The sequence below is a fragment of the Sinohyriopsis cumingii genome, unplaced genomic scaffold (assembly GCF_028554795.1).
Source record: "Sinohyriopsis cumingii isolate HCF-2022 unplaced genomic scaffold, ASM2855479v2 utg000309l, whole genome shotgun sequence".
NCBI lineage: Eukaryota > Metazoa > Mollusca > Bivalvia > Unionida > Unionidae > Sinohyriopsis > Sinohyriopsis cumingii.
The window spans coordinates 678,129-696,483 of record NW_028315887.1 but is presented as its reverse complement, the minus strand read 5'-3'; the positions used below and the strand labels follow the sequence as shown (position 1 = coordinate 696,483).

The window sequence follows — 18,355 nt, the reverse complement described above, 5'->3', positions numbered from 1 at the left end:
AATTATCCATTGGAATTACAAAGTGCTCATTGACTTTTGGACTAACTCACTACTTTGGGATTATTGTGAATATGTTCAAAGATGTTCTGGATTGTATCATTGTGGCACATTATTACATTCAAGACTAGTGAAATTCTTTTGGAACAATCTATAATTTTGGACTTGTGATAGAACATTTAGGATTATTTAGGAATTAAATCACAAAAATGTAAGTTTTTCTTGAATTTTCCCATTTTAATTTAGACAAATTTTTGTGTGTTGGTTTTAGTTAAATTGTAAGTTTCATTTTCTTTCTAGTACATAATATAACACTAAAATCATAATAGATCCTTGACAGCACTGTTAGATTTTTTTCCTTGATGACATTGTTGACTTTTTCTATGATGGTTGTGTTGGCAAGTGTTTGCTCCCACTGGCAATAATACTTGGCAACATATCCACATGGTCAGCAAAGCTGATTATGCAACTTAAATCTGATACCACATTTAAGGCATGTAACTCCTGGCAAGTGGGATTTATGGTATTTTGTTAAAGGTACCTTCTGTTGCAAAGTTCCCATTTCCCAAGGAATACACCTTTGCATCGATTATGTCTGAAAGCCACTGAAGTTTCTACATGTTTATTCTTTTATAGGATCTCAACCACTCTTTTCCTCATAATCCTTTTTTCACTCAATTGCTGCTTTGAGGATTTTCCATGCAGCCTCTTTTAATTTCAGTATGTTCTTTATTTTCCAGAGAATAATGCAACAGATATTATTTGTATTGATTTGACTGTACATCCATTAGCTATAAAATATCATTTACCCATGAGAGTACATTTAAAAACCATGGTGATGTCTTGTTGTTTCAAGTAAGTTTCCTTGCTCTGATAATTTTTTCTTCATGCCAGTATATGGCCAAATCACTGCATACTTACTACCACCAAGTTTCACACCAACTAGTATATGGCCACCTATTTTGCCCAGTGCCAGATTAAAGCCTTCCAGGACCCTAAGCACTGGAAACATGGTGCCCCCCTCCTTTCCTACAAATTGTGAAACTAGAAAAAAAAAACAATATTAAAAGCAAAAAAGGTGGAAAATATCAGTGCTGGTAACATTCCAGTTCAAAATACATGTACTCATACATGCAGATCAAAATGGTCATTTAAGTTTATCCTATACAGTTAATTTGAATTTTGTCTGGTTGGGGTGCTAAGTGTGCTTAATGGGCAGTCTGGTGCTGATTGTCCATTTAGAACCAATGACTGTATTGTTTGTATATCGATTCTAATGTACATGTATCTTTCAGGCTTGAATATCCACTGACAGAAATGAAACCACACTATTCGTTGCACTTTTCTATTTTGTCCCCGATTTTTGATAATCTTTCTCACTGTCAGTTAATGCATCATACAACCATGCAAATTCAGCTGTTATTTTAATATAATATGTCAAAATAAGCCAAAAGCATCTCTCTAATTAATTTATTCTTCATGTGATCATGATTGTTGCTGTCCATGCTGTCTCTGTTATCTGCACCATATCAACTGTCTTTGTTGAATATCTCACTGCCTTCATGGGTTTTGTCACTGTTCTCAAGGTAGTCACTGGCTAAATTCACTCATGTCAGTGACTCAGTTAACATCAGTGACTTGAATATGTCTTGTATAATGTCATACAATGACGTTTTTGGTGTTTTATTATACTCTTCACCAAGTTTTGTTGTGTTCATTCCAGTGTTATCTCTAATGCAGTTAATTTATAAGGATGATCGAGATACGTCTTTGAAAAATTATATACGGTCTTTTTGTCTTCTCTGATCAAGTGATATGATGCATTCAAGCTAAATAGTGAATTAATCTTTTCTTTGATGTTACAAATACTCCACAAGTCTGGTTAGTAAGTTCCCGCATTAGCCACGGGCTCAATTCTTTCACCATATTATGCATCAAAATGTGTTGTTCTAATGGCATTATAAAACAGTCCACTGCAATCCTCTAACAGTCAATCACTGCATTGTTGGCAATAATGGCCTTAGCAAACACAGGGCCTGATTTGGATCATTACAGTGGGGCCAACTGGATTTATGCATAGTGTCCCCTGTGAGCACAGAATTTGGAAATAAACTTTTAATAAAGTTTTACATGATACTAAACTTACAATTTTCTTCATTCATTTTAAAATTTACTTTCTCTCTATAAATATTACTAACAAGCAAGGCCCCTGTGAGCGTGGGGCCTGATTGGGCAAAAGCGGTCCAATGCCAGCCCTGGTTGTTGGCCAATCTGTCTCAGTGACTAGTATCAAAATGGGCATGTAGGCGACCAGGCTTTACCTATCTTGATTCCCAAAGTCCTGAACCACTGATGTGGTTTCCATGCAGGCTACAATTACAGACACATGCGTGTGTAAAAAATGGTAATCTGGATGTTGCTTGGAATGGTTGGATGAATATCCATGAATACATACCTATCCAAGCCACTAAATTTCTGGCATTTTGCATTCTGTCAGATCTGACAGCAAGTGTTCCAGCTGAATGCCAACCTTCCCAGATTGCCAAGGTTTAGACGTACTTTCAATTTAGAATCTCAAACCCTCCCCCAAAGTATAACACTGATATACATATAAATGCTCTTAATGAGATGATGACTTTGAAAGCAGGTCTCTAGAACAGATTTTTGAATCAAATGGAATTAAATCATTGGGACATGGTGGGAGAGTGTATGAGGTCTGGAGACCCAAAGAGGGAATCAATCATGTACAACAGTAATGTTATATGCCTAGATCTAATCTTATACTAGTAATTTGTTACCTGTAAATAACAGTACACAGTCAACCTGTAAAATCTTGATTCTTACAAAAACAAATCTATATCAAGACAGTGAAGGCAGGTGTGTAATTATTGGTCTTGCAAATTTGCAATGATAATCCTGAGGTGATCAATTATGTACCTATACATCTGAGATAATGAGTCAATTATGTTGTTAGAACTGAAGAAAAGTACCGGTACACATGTTGTGTCAGTGCCAGACTTGAAAAATACATCTCAATGGGCAAGATGTCCGCAAATACCACCATGTACTGAGTTGCCCTTCCCTTCGCATGCCAGCGGAAGGAGCCAACATAGATTGATAGCATTCTTCCTATGTTATCAATCAACTAGAACCAACAGTAAAGATTACTAAAGACTGAACTTTAACATATAGGGGGCTTCGAAATTTCTGATGAACAGAAGAGACACAAAAAGGTTTACATTGCATTTTCTATTTATTTATTTATTTATATAAAATTCCACCTTTTTGGTATCTAACAATAAGAGATCCTATGAAAAAGTATGCAAGCTGTATTTGTACCTTTGATCAAAACATATGTGAAATCTTGCAGAAAGAAAAAACAGGCCTTGGAGGGGTTTTGTCAGAGTCGACATTTAACCCAGACAGTGAGTGTTACTTACTGAACTAGATGGAAGTACTTGCTTCAGGTCTAGTACATATTCTGTTAATTGGGTGAAATGAGTACCAACTATACTTGCTTGTAAGTCAAGTCCAACATCAAATTAAATAGATCCTGATCTGTCAGTGCCTTATGCCATGGTAAATCTGGATCTGTGCAGTCTGCAGTTTGACTTGACTTATATGTGAGTATATATGACACCCATGGTTGATACAGCCCCAGAGTTCTTTCACAAGATGTTTTTAAGAACAAAAAAAAATGAAGGTTGTATTTTTTATTACAGAAATTTAACTTTCTCCATAGGTTATAAAAAGTAGAAGAAAAAACTTCATACACAACTGATTAGTGTGGCACAAGAATAAACATATGTGACTCCATCTGGTAACTATGTATGTCATAGTGTCATGTGACTCCATCTGGTAACTATGCACATCATATTGTCATGTGACTCCATCTGGTAACTATGTATGTCAGATTTGTCAAGTGACTCCATCTGGTAACTATGCACATCATATTGTCATGTGACTCCATCTGGTAACTATGTATGTCAAATTTGTCAAGTGACTCCATCTGGTAACTATGTTTGTCATAGTATCATGTGACTCCATCTGGTATATGTCATAGTGTCAAGATGACCCATTCAATTTTATTCTATTTTATATATTTATATATTCATTATTTTGGGAAATATATAGATAGCAAAAAGTATGAAATTAAATGTGACGTTTTATTTTGTCTTCATGTTTTGTATTCCTGATGATAAATTTGAGGAACATTGAGAACAATTCAAGGAGTTTGTCAAGAAATTTAAGGATAAAAACAAATTTTCAAAAATTTAGATACCATAGTTTTCAAGGTAGACCTTTCAGATTCAAGGTTTTTCCTAGGCTATATGGATCATGGCATTTATCGTGAAATAGAATTAAAAGTGTACGAAAATCAGTATATTTATTTTGTAGCATAGAAAACCCCACAGAAATATTAATTTTATCTAAGAAATTGAACTTCCCAGTGATATACATACATAAAATACATATAAAATATTTCCACATGTATACATAAATTAACCACTTTGGGTACAATATAAAAAATAAAGCTTGCAGTATCCAATCTTCCATGAATAACTTGCACAAAAAATGTAACAACAGTATAAGACATCTGAAAGCTAAAATTACCTTTATACCATGTAAATATTACTGAAATATATAAGTAAATAAATTCAACAATAATGTGTCATCTTAAAGCTGCAATCATCATTTACCATATGTACTCACTTATAAGTCAAGTCACAGCATTGACTCTGATTTGCTGTTACATAATGTGCTAGCAGATCAGGGTCTTTGTTGTTTGTTCTACTGATTACTCTTAACAGCACAGACCCAGATCTATCTGTGCACTGGCAGATCAGGGTCTATGCATTTTGCTGTTTGACTGGACTTAGAAGCAAGTAAATATGGTAATAACAACACAAAATTTCCAACTGGAATCAAATTGTTGTGGAAAATAATTAATCTAGCTCTCCCTCAATATTACACCCAACTCTCCCTCAATATTACACCTAGCTCTCCCTCAATATTACACAGCATTATAGAACAAAAATCTGACAAATACCTATTGAGGTGAGGATGGGAATAAACAAAATGCCAATCAAAACTTTGGTAATAATTTTTTTTACATCCTTGTTTATTTGATAATAATATTTCAGAAAGGAAATAAAGATACCATTTCAAGCTTCATGTTGTTTTCTTTCAATCCAAATTTGTAATACAGTTGAAAGATCTACTCAAATATGAGTTTCACATATATTTTTCATCTAATGACTGTTTAAAATTATAAATATAAAGTTTTGTAAATTTGGCCATGGGTTCCATTGGCATACTGTGCTATATCCAAAAATATGTTGCAGTGAATAACATTATAATGCGGGACACCTGTATTAATCTTTTTATTTAGATACTTGCTGACTTGTGTGATTTTGACCTAAGCAAATTTCATATTAACATGATTTCTTAAAATTTTTTTAATTTAATTTTTTTTGGAAAGACCAAAAAATAATGAAATTATTTGTCTAAAACAAAAACATTAAGATTCATAAAAAAGGATGGTATTATTGTCAACTGGATTACATATTTTTCAAATCAAAATTAAATGCAGCGAAACCAAGCTTTTTAGTTAGGTAATCTTGAGTTTCGCTGCCACTCTTGGGAACAAAACTATCTTGTAAGTCACTTGTTACCTGCACTTTATAAAATATCTTGCTGTATTTACCCTGTCATAAGCCCATGCTTGATAATAAGCTCAGCTCTAATGTTTTTACAAAATTTGGACACACATTTTTACTAAGAATATCTTTGTCTGATAATAAACAACTCCCTTCTTACTTCACAAATTTAGTAGGCTGGCCCTATTGTCTTATCATGAGAGAAATATTGTACTAAACTGAAGAATAATACTTGAAAGGTATCGTAAAAGTTCATCTACATGGATTTCTTAATGTCAGTGTAAAAATGTATTGAAATCGGTCCTAGTATGATATAGAAGTCCATTTGCATGTGAACCATGACTAACCAAACAGAATCCATTTCCCTCATATGAAACAGGTGGATCTCTATAGTTAAGAAATTGAAGCCTTGATCAGAAGGCTATGGGTTTGATTCCAGAGAAAAAGCTAGAACAGATACAGTTTTGTGTCCTTGGGTAAGTCACTTTCCTCAACTTGCCACAGATCAGTTACAGTTTTGTGTCCTTGGGTAAGTCACTTCCCTCAACTTACCACAGATCAGCTACAGTTTTGTGTCCTTGGGTAAGTCACTTTCTTCAACTTGCCACAGATCAGCTACAGTTTTGTGTCCTTGGGTAAGTCACTTTCTTTAACTTGCCACAGATCAGTTACAGTTTTGTGTCCTTGGGTAAGTCACTTTCTTCAACTTGCCACAGATCAGCTACAGTTTTGTGTCCTTGGGTAAGTCACTTTCCTCAACTTACCACAGATCAGCTACAGTTTTGTGTCCTTGGGTAAGTTACTTTCTTCAACTTGCCACAGATCAGTTACAGTTTTGTGTCCTTGGGTAAGTCACTTTCCTCAACTTGCCACAGATCAGCTACAGTTTTGTGTCCTTGGGTAAGTCACTTTCCTCAACTTGCCACAGATCAGCTACAGTTTTGTGTCCTTGGGTAAGTCACTTTCTTCAACTTGCTACAGATCAGTTACAGTTTTGTGTCCTTGGGTAAGTCACTTTCTTCAACTTGCCACAGATCAGTTACAGTTTTGTGTCCTTGGGTAAGTCACTTTCTTCAACTTGCCACAGATGAGCTACAGTTTTGTGTCCTTGGGTAAGTCACTTTCCTCAACTTGCCACAGATCAGCTACAGTTTTGTGTCCTTGGGTAAGTCACTTTCTTCAACTTGCCACATATTAACTACAGTTTTGTGTCCTTAGGTAAGTCACTTTCTTCAACTTGCCACAGATCAGTTACAGTTTTGTGTCCTTGGGTAAGCCACTTTCTTCAACTTGCCACAGATCAGCTACAGCTTTGTGTCCTTGGGTAAGTCACTTTCTTCAACTTGCCACAGATCAGCTACAGCTTTGTGTCCTTGGGTAAGTCACTTTCTTCAACTTGCCACAAATTAACTACAGCTTTGTGTCCTTGGGTAAGTCACTTTCCTCAACTTGCCACAGATCAGCTACAGTTTTGTGTCCTTGGGTAAGTCACTTTCCTCAACTTGCCACAGATCAGCTACAGCTATGTGTCCTTGGGTAAGTCACTTTCCTCAACTTGCCACAGATCAGCTACAGTTTTGTGTCCTTGGGTAAGTCACTTTCCTCAACTTGCCACAGCATGATGCAGCATTTGAAGATTGTGCTGTAAAGGACCAAAGCAAACTAAACCTAATGGAACCCGTGTCCCCGGACTTTATCACACTAATGTTAGTTACTAAACCTAATGGAATACGTGTCCCCGGACTTTATCACACTAATGTTAGTTACTAAACCTGATGGAACCCATGTCTCCTGACTGTCCAAATGCTGTTATATTCTAATTAAATGGTTGCCCCCTCCCCTTGGCAGTTTTGGATAAATAAATTTCTACTCTATTTCTATGTAGATCAAAAAGGAACATAACTAAAATTATCTGAATGAAAACAGTCCAGAATTAGAAGAAAAACGTGCATTGTAATGTGAGTCTAATGAATTAGGTTTTTTTCATTCATACTACATTTGCATCACTGAAATCACTTAAATTTACAGTGAGAAAAAGATCTGTCTCCTGAGCTTCACATGCAATTCATAACAGCAAATATTCTAATTGGTTCCTTTGTGTAAAGTAAATTTGTCAATTCCAGCAAATACTGAAAAAATATGCTTTTTTTAATTGCACACTGTGTATCTCATTAATATAATGCATAAACAATGCATTTGATGTAAGACACATTCCTATGCACATTTTATACACAAGGCGAGTAATGGTTACATTTTCCAAGTTATATAAAATGTCCAAATTGCAACATTTTACAGTGAGTTTAAATAAACCAAGCCATCAGTGATTAAGTGTGGCTGTTACAGTAAATGCAACCTGGCAATCTGGACATCAACCCTTACCCTTGAAGATATATAGGAAACCTTATAACAGTCTAAATATACTGTTCATATCAGTTTTGAGTCGGTGAATGCCCTCTGTTCAAATTAAACAGGAAGAATAACTTGTTTAATATATAAAAAGAAATAATTTTTACTACATAATCTATCATCCATTGCTGTGTAAAATTGACTGACACTGAACAAAACTTGTTTTGTGATCCTAGTCATGGCATCTATTTTGCAACATGGTTCATGATCCTAGTCGTGGCATCTATTTTGCAACATGGTTTGTAATCCTAGTTGTGGCATCTATTTTGCAACATGGTTTGTGATTCTAGTTGTGGCATCTATTTTGCATCATGGTTTGTGATCCTAGTCATGGATTCTATTTTGCAACATGGTTTGTGATCCTAGTAGTGGCATCAATTTTGCAAAATGGTTCGTGATCCTAGTCATGGCATCTATTTTGCAACATGGTTGTGATCCTAGTCGTGGCATCTACTTTGCAACATGGTTTGTGATCCTAGTAGTGGCATCTACTTTGCAACATGGTTGTGATCCTAGTCGTGGAATCTACTTTGCAACATGGTTTGTGATCCTAGTAGTGGCATCTACTTTGCAACATGGTTTGTGATCCTAGTAGTGGCATCTATTTTGCAACATGGTTTGTGATCCTAGCAGTGGCATCTATTCTGCAACGTGGTTTGTGATCCTAGTCACGGCATCTACTTTGCAACATGGTTTGTGATCCTAGTAGTGACATCAATTTTGCAACATGGTTTGTGATCCTGGTCGTGGATTCTATTTTGCAACATGGTTTGTGATCCTAGTCATGGATTCTATTTTGCAACATGGTTTGTGACCCTAGTCGTGGATTCTATTTTGCAAAATGGTTCGTGATCCTAGTCGTGGATTCTATTTTGCAACATGGTTTGTGATCCTAGTCGTGGCATCTATTTTGCAACATAGTTTGTGATCCTAGTCATGGCATCTATTTTGCAACATGGTTTGTGATCCTAGTCATGGCATCTATTTTGCAACATTTCATGTGTCAGATAATCATTCAAGACCTACCGATCAAAATAAACATTAATTTTCATGTACTGCACAGAGAAAATCTACTTATTCAACAACGAAATACTTTCCACTATGCATGTGTCTATTCTTTCTTATTTGTGATTTTTCCAAGGATTTCTTAAAACACTGAAGCTTGCACACACTGTTACTTTGCTGACTCAGCATTTTGCATTGCTACTTGAGATCCGCCTAAAGAGCTCCTCCCTGTAAGCAAGCATGGAAATGAGATCCTTTGTCTGTAGAACTCTAGCCATGGAATACAATGGATAGTCCTTGAAGCTGACCATGCCAGCCTTTTCCTCTCGTATTGCCTCTACTGCCTTTAGGCTTAGCATTAGAGATTCACTCATTGTGTCCACTACTGGAAACAAGTTGGAGAACCAAATGTTGATTTTTGATCCAGGAATGCTGGGGTGAGGTGCTGCCTTTATCAGATCTATCTCCAAAACAGCTGCAACATCTTCTACTGTTTTCTGCAAGAAATGAAGCTTGGCAATATCATTGTTCATGGCTACCTTCTTCAAATTGTCTTCAATGTCGCAGAAAATTGTCACATACTGAGTTTTACCCTCCACTGTCACCGGAATAGTGTGCAGGAAAAGATTGTCACTGACATTAATTTGGGACGAGGTTTCTTTCTCTCCTTGCCCATTCAGACATTTCTCTGTTGATGTAAGACTGCAATTACTGAGAATAGTATTCTGACCCACCTGTACAGGTGTGTCAAAATGACAATATTCAAGCACTGACCTTGATGAAGTGAATGAGTGCTGAGGTAAGATGGAATGCATGACGCAGCCAAGACATGTGTCAGACAGTCTAATCCTTTTGCGGGGTACTTCACAGTCCTCCAAATCTCCATTACTGCCTGTTGTCCAGAGGTTGAAAATGTCCTTTGAAAGATGCATCTCTGCTTGGAATGTGACATCACTGCAATAAGAATCAATATATTCCTTCATTGTTCCAATGTGGATAAACTTTGAGGAATTCATTACAATCAACGTAAGACTGGATCCATTCAGCAGACTGAAAATTTTCTGCCTAGTTGGGATGAGATCTGGAGTGATAGTACTGACATTTGAGGTGTTGTGTACGTAATCTTCAGATGCAAGAGGCCCCAAAGCTTGAAGAAAATCACCGTATGCATCAATTTCACATGTCAGAGCACCATTATCTTTCGTAAATTTGATGAATTTCTTGGTGATGTCATGAGCAAAGAAGAAGGAGCTATCAGTATAAGCTGCTGAGCCAAAAATGTTGATACCATCTGGAAACTGGAGATCCTTGCCCTTTAGAACTGCCCCTTTCTTGTACATCATCTCTTCACTGGGTTTCTGAAGTACCTGAACACATTCACAATTTAACACCAAAGCCTTGGTATCTATGTTTTCTACATCTTTGATAACATAGACACCATGCCCTGTGCCAATGGCAAGAGTTGAAGGATGGGCAAGAGCTGTAAAACCGGTTGTAGAAAATGTTGTATTGGGTCCATTTTGGCCAAGATTACACACAAGAAAGTCATCAGCACAGGTAACAAATATTCCAGGATCCAACTTAGAAATGAGAGGGAGATACATTGCCAGTTTGACATCTAGCATCTGATAAAGGGGTTGGCCATAGGGAACTGGGGAGAAGATTTTTCCAAGAACACTGACACTGGGTAGTCGCTGACTTTGTCCTCCTGCATGAATAAGGAGGACACGCAAATCAAAAAGATGGCTTCCATACTTCTCCTCCAAGAAGGAAACTGCTGTAAATGTTGACCCTCCATTACCTGTAAGAAATCCAGAAAATAGGATGAAAATTTGAAACAATCTGCACTCCATTTAATGTAACAAAATATGCTAGCTAAAGTCAGAGGTACAGAACCTTATAAAGTAATATACCTTTATGGATATAAATTTTTGTGGTAGTTGCATTCCGGTACTATGACTTGTCAATTTTTAAAATTGTGGTTAGCCACCCACCCCACAGATGGGGAATGGAGATTCCATTGCAGGTCTAGACAAACACACTCGTCTGACACCCAAGACAAGCTTGAAGTCAACTCAGGCAAGATCAAGGTGATAAGGTGATACTTGTGGTGTGGGCACGTCACCAAAATTAAGAGAAATGAGTGTCTGTGTTCAGTTCATATTGTTGAATATTCTAAAAGTTTTATACAATGTAAAGTTGCCACTATATATATATATATATATATATATATATATATATATATATATATATATATATATATATATATATATATATAAGCACCTTTATTTAGTATTTATATATACAACTTTTCTTGTATTACCTAAACACTCACACCTTCATAACTGATCATTTATTTCCTGTCACTTTCATTATGTAGCTGGAATGATGGTTGGTCGCCTTTATTCCAATGCAGACATGATGACGTGACTGTTTACCAGTTTTCCCTCATAATAATACAGTAATTGCCTGACCGCATTATGTTCCAAGTTATAATTAGTGAAGTGTATGTATTAAAATGTTGTTTAGTAAGAACAGCATTATGTACTAAATCAGAATGAAAAAAAAATTGTCAATAGTTTTTGAAAAGGAACACAAAGATTAATGTTGTTTTCTTTCAATCCATATTGTTATGTACATACCTGCCATATTTTCAGACAGTGTTTTTTTTTTGGGGGGGGGACTCAAAAACTATGTACTGAGTCAGGTCAGTGTCCAAGATCTAAAAAACAATGTTGTCCAGTTTAAAAAAAAACAATGTTGTCCAGATTTAAAAAACAATGCTGTCCAGATTTTAAAAAAAAAATGTTTTCCAGATCTAAAAAAACAATGTTGTTACAAAATGAACATTATTTGTACACTACTGTAACAAAAAAAATAACTTTTGCATTTGATATAAGGTAGAAAAATCTGACTCCAAAAACACATTGCAGTTGATCAAAAGCTTACCAACAGTCTTTAGCTTAAACCTTATCATTCAAGGCAATGATGTGTAATAACTTTTGTTCGTCAACACACATTTCTATGACTGTACCTAATTCAAGTTAATTGGGTTGTTTGATCTGGTGTACGTTACCTATGTATATTAGCATAATGGACTCTCCTACAGCAGTGTTCAAAATGACCTGACAGAGCATCATCCTAGGTATTCTATGCCATTCAAGTAAACTACAAAATGGTGGATGCTTATCTCCAACCACCTTACCTTTTAATTAACTTCATGATAATCTGCTGTATAAACTTGCCTGAAGTTGGTTTTATGGGGAATCTGTGCAGAACTATTTACTATTTATACAGACTATAGCGTTCAGACATGTATCGTGGTAGTCATAAAATGTCTGGGTTTTTTCCTCTAAAGATTATTGAAAGCTGTGTTTTTCAAATCACTACCATGATGTGGGGGAGGGTGGAAGTAAAAAAAATTGTTTTTTGCATGGCATGCTGAGTTATGGCATCAATGCATGTAGAGGTTTCATTTTAGTCGTGGGGTTATATATAGAATGGTTTCATTTTAGTCATTGGGTTATATATGGAATGGTTTCATTTTAGTCGTGGGGTTATATATGGAATGGTTTCATTTTAGTCATGGGGTTATATATGGAATGGTTTCATTTTAGTCGTGGGGTTATATATGGAATGGTTTCATTTTAGTCATTGGGTTATATATGGAATGGTTTCATTTTAGTCGTGGGGTTATATATGGAATGGTTTCATTTTAGTCGTGGGGTTATATATGGAATGGTTTCATTTTAGTCATGGGGTTATATATGGAATGACATTATAATGAAGCCCATTATAACAAGGGAGAGCTGTATTTAAATCAAATTTTGACAATAAGGAATATATATTCATATCTTATGAGTTACGTTTTGCTCCTAATATCTTTAAGTACATGTACATGAGATTTGCTTTCAAATTCTATTATAGTCACAAACAGTGGATTGGATGATTTGGCTCCTTCCCAATCGTTAGGTTGTCCAATGAAACTGCCTCGCTGACTCTACAGTCTAATTAAATGTGCCCAACTTGTTGATTCTAAAATGTCTAAAAAGGCAACTATGTGATAGTTGTTACCGACGTAACTGGCAAGATGTCTGTTAGAGGTGTGTTTGGAAATAAAAGGCACGTCTCCCATCATTAGCTATGATGATTTCTCTAAGAGTGTGATTGACGTCCCAAAACATCTACCACCCACGAATGGTATTTATCATCTATTGTTTACATATTAATCAATTCTACTGTCACTCCAGTAAACATTAAACAATGTGAAGAAATATAAGAAGCGTACTTTGACTGGCACAATAAATGCCTGCCCTATATTCAATAGCACATTAAATGCCTGCCCTATGTTCAGTATCACATTAAATACCTTCCCTATGTTTAATGGCACATTAAAAACCTTCCCTATCTTTAATGGCACATTAAAAACCTTCCCTATGTTTAATGGCACATTAAATACCTTCCCTATGTTTAATGGCACATTAAATGCCTTCTCTATGTTTAATGGCACATTAAATACCTTCCTTATGTTTAAAGGCACATTAAATGCTTGCCCCATGTTTAAAGGCACATTAAATACATTCCCTATGTTTAATGGCACATTAAATGCTTGCCCTATGCTTAATGGCACATTGAATGCCTTCTCTATGTATAATAGCACATTAAATGCCTGACCTATGTTTAATGGCACAATAAATGCCTGACCTATGTTTAAAGGCACATTAAATGCCTTCCCTATGTTTAATGGCAAATTAAATACCTTCCCTATGTTTAATGGCACATAAAATGCCTTCCCTATGTTTAATGGCACATTAAATGCCTTCCCTATGTTTAATGGCACATTAAATGCCTTCTCTATGTTTAATGGCACATTAAATACCTTCCCTATGTTTAAAGGCACATTAAATACCTCCCCTATGTTTAATGGCACATAAAATGCCTTCCCTATGTTTAATGGCACATTAAATGCCTTCCCTACGTTTAATGGCACATTAAATGCCTTCTCTATGTTTAATGGCACATTAAATACCTTCTCTATGTTTAAAGGCACATTAAATGCTTGCCCCATGTTTAAAGGCACATTAAATACATTCCCTATGTTTAATGGCACATTAAATGCTTGCCCTATGCTTAATGGCATATTGAATGCCTTCTCTATGTATAATAGCACATTAAATGCCTGACCTATGTTCAATGACACATTAAATACCTTCCCTATGTTTAATGGCACATTAAATGCTTGCTCTATGCTTAATGGCACATTAAATACCTTCCCTATGTTTAAAGGCACATTAAATGATTGCCCTATGTTTAAAGGCACCTTGAATGCCTTCCCTATGTTTAATGGCACATTAAATACCTGACCTATGTTCAATGACATATTAAATACCTTCCCTATGTTTAATGGCACATTAAATGCCTGCCCTATGTCAATAACAGATTAAATGCCTGCCCTATGTATAATGGCACATTAAATGCCTGTCCTATGTTTAATGACACATTAAATGCTTGGCCTATGTTTAAAGGCATATTAAATACCTTCCCTATGTTTAATGGCACATTAAATACTTGCCCTATGTTTAAAGGCATATTAAACACCTTCCCTATGTTTAATGGTACATTAAATGCTTGCCCTATGTTTAAAGGCATATTAAATACCTGCCCTATGTTCAATGACACACTGCCCTATGTTCAATGACACATTAAATGCCTGCCCTAAGTTCAGTGACACATAACATGCCTTATCTATGTTTAATGGTACATTAAATGCCTTATTTATGTTTAATGGTACATTAAATGTCTTACCTATGTTTAATGGCACATTAAATGCCTGTCCTATGGTTAATGACACATTAAATGCTTGTCCTATGTCTAAAGGCATATTAAATGCTTGCCCTATGTCTAAAGGCATATTAAATACCTTCCCTATGTTTAATGGCACATTAAATGCCTTCCCTATGTTTAATGGCACATTAAATACCTTCCCTATGTTTAATGGCACATTAAATGCCTGTCCTATGTTTAATGGCACATTAAATACCTTCCCTATGTTTAATGGCACATTAAATGCCTTCCCTATGGTTTAATGGAACATAAAATGCCTGTCCTGGGTTTAATGGCACAATAAATACCTTCCCTATGTTTAATGGCTTATTAAATGCCTGTCCTATGTTTAATGGCACATTAAATACCTTCTCTATGTTTAATGGCACAATAAATGCCTTCCCTATGTTTAAAGGCACATTAAATACCTACTCTATGTTTAATGGCACATTAAATGCCTGCCTTATATTCAATAGCGCATTAAATGCATGCCCTATGTTTAATGGAACATTCAATGCCTGCCCTATGTTTAATGGCACATTAAATGCCTGTCCTATGTTTAATGGCACATTAAATACCTTCCCTATGTTTAATGGCACAATAAATGCCATCCCTATGTTCCATGACACATTAAATGCCTGCTCTATGTTCAATGACACATTAGATGCCTGCCCTATGTTCAATGACACATTAATTGCTTGACCTATGTTCAATGACACATTAAATGCATGACCTATGATTAATAGCCATCTATGTAGGCCCTGGAGATTATTTACCAATGTGACCTTGACCATTGACCTACTGAACCCAAGTGTATCTATTCCACAATGTTTGGTAACTGCAGATGGTGAGAAGTTCTTTTGTGGAAGCTATTTTTCTTCTTTCAGTCACAGTGATCTTGCCAAAATGAGTTCTTGTGAGGAATTAAAATTGGTACCAGACAGGAAATAAAATTGGCATCAGACAGGAAATAACATTGGTACCAGACAGGAAATAAAACTGGTACCAGACAGAAAATAAAATTACATGTAATACCAAACAGGAAATAAAATTGGTATCAGACACGAAATAAAATTGGTACCAGACAGGCCACCAGCTAGACAACATCATAACATAATATGCTATCCACCAAATGGTGAGCACATCAAAATGAACATGCTAATAATTTAGGAGATAAAGCTCTTCTGCCATATCTGAACAAGAAACCAATTCATGCTTACTGTTTTGCAAGTAATTACATGGGTAAAAATGACTGTTCTCAAACCAGTCAGGTGTATAAATAAATAAACCATGACAAAATCATTTTCATTTCTATGTCAAGCTTTTATTATTCTTGTTGTAGTCAATGAGAAGAGTCTATTAGCATATATAACCCATAAAACAACTGTAATGTAACTTTATTTGCTGGACTGGACATTGTCCAAAAATTCAGTTCCGTTCTGTTTGACCTGACTGTTATTGTTAAACACCTAATAAAAAAAATACTGTATCCAGTTTCTATCCTTGATTCAGAACCAGTGATAGTTTTGGTAAAGAACTTTAAAAAAAAAATTAAATTCTTTCTCAGAGTAAGATTCATTAAGTGGATTCAAGGCCATTCCTGGACTATGTGACATCAAACATGTGTCTATTATTACAAAGTTCTAATTTTTCTAGAAGGTTAGCCCACATTCAGGAATCCGTTTTGCATCTTAAACTTATGTATAACTGTTGTCTTTATAGAGGTTGTTCAGTTGGGCTCCAAACATATGTTGTGACCAGTTTGAGTTGAAATTTTATTTTATTGAATTACAAGTGATTCTTTTCCCTGGAAATACATAAGTGCTCTTACAAAATTCTTGGATAAAAACATTTATTGGAAGTTATACTGAATTCAAAACTGGAATAATATTTTCTGTGATTCATCAAGAAACTGTTGACATAACAGCACTTCGCAGGTTACAACAGACGTCATCATCTTCCATTTTGGATTTCATCAGGATTTGAACTCAAGTTTCATTCAGGAATTTTATTACTAGGACTTGTAGTTTTTAATTCTTGGATTATTTTTGGATTTGATTCGTAAAACCGTAAGTTCTTTTTTTCACATTTTTCAATTGATATTCCAGGGAAATAAATTATTTGTTAAATTTTACAAAGCTTGTTGTCTTCACTCTTTTCTGTTACTTTTTGTAAGAGCCTAGACTCGTAACAATGTATATAATATATGTTTATATACTGTCAAAAGTTTTTAATGTGCAAAGAGATAACAAGAAAATAAAATAAGATGTTTATTTGAAAAATAAATATAACACAATTTCAAGACAAGAACCCATATTTCATTTTGCTCTATTTTCTAGCTTTCTTTGCAGTATTTTGTTGTCCAAGAAAAATCACCCAAGGGCAATTTTAGGTTTCCATTCAGCCTTAACTCAGACTAGCTGACTTTTATCAAATTTGTTCAGCTGTACAATGTCAATAGATGGGGCATTTGTTTTGTAAAGTCTTTATCTCCATGATATTTTGAAATCACAAATCCATAAAATTATGGTACTCCACAATTAAACATGAACTCACAGTAAAGAGCAGTTTGTGGATTATATAACATTATTCAACTTATTTCATGAATTTCATATGAAATTAATACTCAAACATGATTCTCTATATCCTGACTTAAATATAGTGATAAAAGAAGGAAAACACATATGAGCAGTTTAAACAGTAACTTCAAACAGTCTTGATAGTACTGAAGTTTTATACATGTATATGGAATACCATGGTGAAATATAAATAAATAATCAGTCATTGCAGATACTGTCATTTTGGCACTGATAGTTATTTACTTACTTATTTGCAAACTGGCTCACTGTATGGTTAATTAGATTTTGATAAAGTGTTGTAAAGCAATTTATAAAACTGCATGTCATAATGGAAGGGAAATAACTATGTATGTGTAAAATCACAATAAATTTTTTACCTCCCCTGATCAAGCAAGTGGAGGAGTCCACAGCTGACACAACCTCATCTATGCTCTCAGCATAGTGGTGTTCATGATACTTACCACTAAATCTCTGCAACTGATTCTTCCCTGCAACCTTTAAACAAACATAATAGTTTGGCTATTTGCCTGTATTATGCAGTGTTTATAGAAATCAATGTCTGAAGTACCTAATTTGCACCAGTGTTGGTATAAATCAATGTCTGAAGTGCCAAGTTCGCACCAATGTTGATACCAATCAATGCAATGTTTGAAGTTCCTTTTTACCAATGTTGGTACAAATCAATGTCTGAAGTGCTTAGTTTGTACCAGTGTTGATACAAATCAATGTTTGAAGTGCCTAGTTTGTACCAGTGTTGATAGTTTGTACCAGTGTTGATACCAATCAATGTTTGAAGTGCTTAGTTTGTACCTGAGTGTTGATACAAATCAATGTTTGAAGTGCCTAGTTTGTACCAGTGTTGATACAAATCAATGTTTGAAGTGC

At 35.2% G+C, this 18,355-nt stretch overlaps 1 protein-coding gene across 1 annotated transcript in view; it reads right to left on the bottom strand.

The window, feature by feature from the left end:
• Nucleotides 1–3,231: 3,231 nt before the first annotated feature.
• Nucleotides 3,232–18,355, bottom strand: part of LOC149774363 (fucose-1-phosphate guanylyltransferase-like) — a 32,821-nt gene continuing 17,697 nt past the window's right edge. The window contains exon 3 of the mRNA XM_089945372.1: nt 3,232–10,869. Coding sequence (XP_089801498.1) covers nt 9,251–10,869 — 1,619 coding nt within the window. The 3' untranslated portion in view covers nt 3,232–9,250. The remainder of the gene's footprint in view (nt 10,870–18,355) is intronic.